Source organism: Talpa europaea (genome assembly GCF_964194135.1).
Source record: "Talpa europaea genome assembly, chromosome: 5".
Taxonomy (NCBI): Eukaryota; Metazoa; Chordata; class Mammalia; order Eulipotyphla; family Talpidae; genus Talpa; species Talpa europaea.
The window spans coordinates 132,962,387-132,968,386 of record NC_140071.1 but is presented as its reverse complement, the minus strand read 5'-3'; the positions used below and the strand labels follow the sequence as shown (position 1 = coordinate 132,968,386).

Genomic DNA, 6,000 nt, shown 5'->3' with positions numbered 1-6,000 from the left:
GTTAAGATGTCAATACTACACAAAATTTAATGCAATCCCTATTAAAAATCCAAAAACTGCTTTCTGCAAGAATGGAAAAGTCCGTTCTAAAATTCATATTCAGGGCCTCCCCGATGGCGCAGCGGTTGAGCGCTAGGTTGCGAAGCTGCCCGCAGCCTCTGCAGCACCAGTTCGATCCCCGGCTGCGACCCGGTCACTGGAGGAGGGTCCCACATGGCACGCAGACCTCTCCTGCCGCCTGCTGCTCCCCTCAGCAGTATACTTCAGTCCTTCTGCCTGCTCTGCTCCCCGTTCTGGCTCTGGTGAATTCTCTCACCCTCCCGCGCTTCTGACTGTACCCAGTGCTTGTATAAATAAATAAATAAATCTTTAAAAAATAATAAAAAAATAAAATTCATATTCATATTCATTAATGGATCTCAAATAGCCAAAATAATTATTGTGTTAAATTATGTCTCCTCAAAATTCATAATGAAGCTTTAATCCCAATAGATCTGGAAGTGACTATTTTGAGATAGGATCTTTAAAAACATAATAAAATGAGGTCTTGGGAGTAGACCCTAATCCAATGTAACTGCTATCCATCTACAAACAAATTCGGTTAACTGGAGAGGACCCAGATGTATATACACAGAGAGGAAAAAACACGTGAGAACAAAGCAAGAGTTGGCCATGGGAAGATACCATCATAAAGTACCAAATCTGCTGACATCTTCATATTGGACTTGTAGAAACCTAATAGGTTGTTGTTTGAACCACCCAGTCTGTGATGTTTTGCTATTGTAGCTGTAGCAAACTAATACAATAAACTTGAAAAGGAATGAAGTTACAGATCTTCCATACTTCCGATTCCAAAACATATTACAAAGCTATCATTAGTAAAAGGACATGATACTAATATAAATACAGGGTCTGTATTTGACCCACAGTCAGAGGATCAAAATAACTTCAATAAGGTTACCAATACCATATAATGGGGAAAAGATTGTCTCTCTTCAACAGTGTTAGAAAAACTGGATATGCACATGTAAAAGAATTAAATTGGATCTTACCTCACATAATACAAAAAATGATAATACTCTTATGAGAAAACATAAGGGAAAACTTCATGGCATTAGACTGACAAGTGATTTTTGGATATTACACTAAAAACATAGGTAACGGGGATAAGAATAAATAGGATATTAAATTTAAAACGTCTGTGCATCACAGGACACAAAAGGCAACCTGTGAAATGGAAAAAAGTTTGCAAATTATGTGTCTGATAAGAGATTAATATCTAGAATTTAAAAGCACGATAACTCAACAGCAAAAAAACAAGGAACTCAATTTGTTATGGACAAATGTTATAGATATTTCTCCAAAGATACATAAAGTGTCATTAAATGTTTGAAATAGATGGTCAATATTGCTTATTGCTCAATAACAGTGTTATCATTATCAAAATGCAAATCAGAACCCACATGAGTTTTTACCTCACACCTATAAGGTCTGTTACTATCAAACAAAATAGAAAATAAAGTGTTGGCTCGGATATGGAGAAATCAGAACCCTCAGCAATGAAATGGGGTCAAAATCAGAGGCCTCATGACACCAGAAAGCACAACCTGGGTTTCAGATACAGCATAACCTGCAGGCATGTCCAACAAGTCAGAATCTCTGTTGTCAAATTTTTTTAAATTAGGAAGCTATAAGGAGACAATCTCTAAGAAAACTGAAACATCTCTTAGCAATGTAAGATTCTAGAAACCTCAACCAGCAAAAAGCCCTAAATCATAAATGAGATAGGTGGGGATGTTATGTTTTATTCACTTCCTATACACAAGCATTAAATTTTAAATCTGTCAAACACTGAGAACATAGTACATGAAGTCACCACTCATCACTTTCCATGTTTTGAGTATCAAAATAATTGGGATTTTTAGTGGAATGCTCATTTTGTTCCAACTATTTGCCTTCCTAGTCCCCCACTCTCCAACCCCAAGCTTCTCTTCGTTTAGTTACCAACAAAATGATTAACAAATGCTGAAATGAATGATCAACATTTCAGGAGGGAAAACTGCTCACTTCTTGTGAAGTAGTAAGAAAAAGGAATAAAATGTTTTCCCAAGTCAGAGAAGCAAGTTATAAAATGGAATAAGATGATAAAAAACAACAGCACAATTAAGCTAGGAGCCATTATCAATGAATCCAGAATATATGCATAGGAACCTTACATGGTATCTTTTCATTTACCTTCAGGAATAATGTATGTGCTGTAAAAAAATAGAAGAAAACTAAATCAAAACAATTTAAAAGCCACAGTAGTATCCAATAAGTATTAATAGGCTGAAAGTGACATGGCAAAAGTGTTATAATCTGGGAAAAGCTTTTTCTGCATTTCTACTTGCAAAAAAAATTCTATAAGGTCTTTTGAGGAAACTGTAACATTTAAAACTAACAAAATACATAGTCAAAAATCACTTTGACTTCTATGCCCTAGTCAGTGGCACTAATCATATAAAAAATTTATTAACTGATTTATGTATAATTCTCATGAAAATATCCCAATGTAGAAACGTCATTAAAATCGAACTCAAGGCTTCTATGGTAAAACATAAAAATATAAGCTTGAAACTGTGACAAACATCTATTTATTGTATTAAATACAAGCCTGAAATGTCAAGTAGATATTATAGACTCCGCAAAATTACATTTCAGATTCCCAAAATGTCTTGCTGGTGCTCTGATCACTAAAACAATGCTTGAAAGGTTTCTTTGAAAATTCATTACAAAAGCAACAACTGGGGGGTGGGGAGAGGGATAAAATACATAAAATCCAAAACTTAGTAGTTTATTCAAGAATTCTTTTAATCCCTAAGGGGGCTGTAAACGGTTTGTCTTCAGGAGTCCGTAGCTTACAGGAATGTGCTATCACAGTCTGCATGGACTTCTGCCTGGGAGCTCAGCAGCCCTACACAGTGGTTTCGTGTTTCCACAACCCAGTCCTCACGTTGCCAGTGCTGTCCGCGCCCAGCAAGGGTCCATCCTGCCCGCTGCTTTTGATTGGTCCATTCTGAATGGCTAAGTTGAGGCCATAAGACTTCTGCTGACTTTCAAGTTCAACGGCCGTGGGCTTCCTCGGCCCCTCTTTCTTACTACTGGTTGACACAGGCTTTTCAAAGTTCCTGCCGCTCTTGGGCAGGGTGGTGCTGCAGGCATCGCTGCTGTCCTGCTGGGGAGGGTTGTACTGCCTCTCTCTGTGGGCGAGGTAAGCCCTGCGGCTCCGCGAGTGGCCTTCGCTGTTGCCCGGCCGGCTCTTGGGTGCCCCATTCTGCACGCTGCCCTCCACGCTGGTGGGGATGTCGTAGGCATACTCCCGCAGCACCGTCAGTCTGCTGGCCCGGTGGCCCTTACTTCTGTTTTTATGATGGCGGCCAGGGTGCACATTTGTTCGAAACTGGACCTCGAGCGGCGCCACATGCATCTTGATGTCGTTGTCCACGGAGTGCTCCGTCAGGCTGTTGTCGAGCTGGGGCGTGGGGCTCACGGGGACAGCGTTGGTGTGGCACTGGGCCGCTGCCGCCTGCAGGTTGGTGAGTTTGCAGCCCTGGGAGGAATTTTTGAAGCTGGATGCGCTCTTGTTGGTACAGGAAGATTCCGCGCTGCTGTTGGTGCACTTGGCTGCCTCTCCATTGGTCCCGCTGGAGTTGGGGGGCTGCACGTTCACTTGCACGGAGTATGAGCTCCGGCCGGGGCAGCACGTCATGATCCACGCCAGCCTCACGTCCTCCCGGTTGACACAGTGGTGGATCACGATGAAGGCACTGAGGCTTAAACAGGTGGCTCCAAAAAAGAAGCTAAAAACCAAGTCCAGAGGGTAGTACAGCGAGACAGCCAGGGCCCCACATGTCCACAGAGCGACAAAGAAGAGCAAGGTGAGGCCGACCCCCAAAAGCTGAGAGTGGAACGTGTGCTCGTTTTCCAGTGCTGACGTGGAGATGAGAGACAGAGACAGCGAGTCCTGGTGATTCACTTCGCCATTCTCATTGGCTGCCAACCTCTGCTGCTCCTCGGTGGGCTCCTTGAGCTCATATTTGCGCTCGGGGTGTCTTTTCAGCTGGATAAATATGCTCAGGAAGTACATACAGTTCACAAAGGTGATGAAGCTGGCAGGCCCGTAGAAGGCCCCCAGAGAGGGTTCCCATGCCATCCAGCAACTAGGAAAGAGAAAGGTGAACAGCTGAGATGCCGACAGGGCAAGAAACTAAGAAAACGCGGTAAATATCAGGGCCTGGGAAATAGTTAAAAGAAGCGATTTGGTCAGGTATGCCGGAAAATACATAATACTCACTAGGGTGCACTTGGCCGGCTGCCGTAATTCTTGATGTTTGCTGCTGCTGTTATGCCACAGACAATGATGGGAATACCGCCCCCGATCAGGTAAAACCTAGACGTGATGGAAAGAGCAGCTATTACTTGTAATTTATTAAGGTGTGTCTGTCATGGTAGCTCAGCACCACCAGAGTTCTACCCTAGATCGAAGATGATTAATTAGTCAGTAACTCTTGCCGATAGTTATTACAGATTAATTAATTCTATTGTTACAGTTAGTATTACAATACTAATTACTATCCCTGTGCCCTTAATAAATTGAAGATTAGCTCTGGAAGCTACTTTGTTAGCAATTTGTTAGCAGTGACTTTTTTGAAATTTTTGTTTGGATCTCTTTTTTAAAACACAGATCAAGGAAGTTTGCAAGCTCAGGAAAGCTGGTGAGCTTCTGCCACCCGGTGGACAAAGTGACACTCAGCTATGAAGTACGGGGTTGGGTTTCCCTTTTTTTAAGAGGCACTGGCTCCTCAGATTCAAGGGGTGACCGGAAAGTTAGTCCATCACGAAACAGACTGTAAGATCTCGCGGTGGCCAGCTCAGACAAAATACACCACGACATTTTAATTCTCTACAGCGAAGCCTGCATGTCCCAGGTTGTCCTGCCGCTGTGAGTGCTCAGCCCCAGGGCACTGGCATTAAAGGCATGGATGCCGGGACTGCACGCCCAGCACAGGCCCTTCCCGGCCCATTTCCCAAAGGCCGGCAGGGGGGCAAAGAAAAATGTCAGTGCAGTAAAAATGCACGTGTACACAGTGGTGGCTGGTCCCATGAAGAAAAGTGTTTTGGCCAGAGCTGTGTTGGGCCCTCTGAAAAAAGGGGCAGGGAACTTTCTGCCCATGTGGTCACTCCCTGCAAACCCCACCACAGCCAGTCTCAATTCTGCACTGCCGCTCCCTGAGACACAGCCGGCCGGATAAAGGCACTATTCACAGCACACGCCATACTCCGTTCCCTGGTCATGCTCAATTACTAGAACCCTGAAATGTGGTATTAGAGCTGCTCAAAGACAGCTCATCACCCCACAAAACCCAAGTCCTGTCTTCTATGCCACAGCCCCAGGAAGGCCAGCAGATGTGCCCCGCATCTTCTTCCTATTATACTGACTCACGTGGGCAGTTTCCAGCATTGCATGGCAGACAAAACCTGGGTTACACCACCCCTGATGAATCTCCCCCATCCTCCCTCCAGGACGAACTGTTATCAATTAATCCCTATTAATATTCATCGCTTTTGTATTTTCAGCCTACAAATAGGTTCAAGACTCCCCCAACTCCTAAAATTTCCTTCCACTACAACTTTTTGCCCTTTTGGGACAAACTATTGGAAATATCTCCCCCAACATCTGCTTCACTTTCAACACCACATTCTGAGGCTGCTTCTACTGACCTTCTTCTGAAACTGCCCTCTCTGGGGCTAGAAGATTCACAGGTGAGCACTGCACCCACCTCCACCCAGACACTCCCAGGTAAGTCCCTGCCTTCTGTCCACACAGGACACTCCCAGGTGAACCCCTACCCACCCCCCACAGCACTTTGCTGGGCTTTCCTTAAGCTCAAGGACACTCAAGGTAGGTGTTCTAGAAAGTAGAACTTGCACTGTCTAGAAAAAAGGAGGTGCCTTGGGTCA

The 6,000-nt window shown here is 44.0% G+C and overlaps 1 protein-coding gene across 1 annotated transcript in view; it reads right to left on the bottom strand.

The window, feature by feature from the left end:
- Positions 1 to 2,953: 2,953 nt before the first annotated feature.
- ADGRA3 (adhesion G protein-coupled receptor A3) overlaps positions 2,954 to 6,000 on the bottom strand; it is a gene marked incomplete at both ends in the record, with an annotated part of 95,267 nt that continues 92,220 nt past the window's right edge. Inside the window, 2 exons of the mRNA XM_084233245.1 lie at positions 2,954 to 4,199; positions 4,334 to 4,429. Of these exons, the coding sequence (XP_084089371.1) occupies positions 2,954 to 4,199; positions 4,334 to 4,429 (1,342 nt within the window). The remainder of the gene's footprint in view (positions 4,200 to 4,333; positions 4,430 to 6,000) is intronic.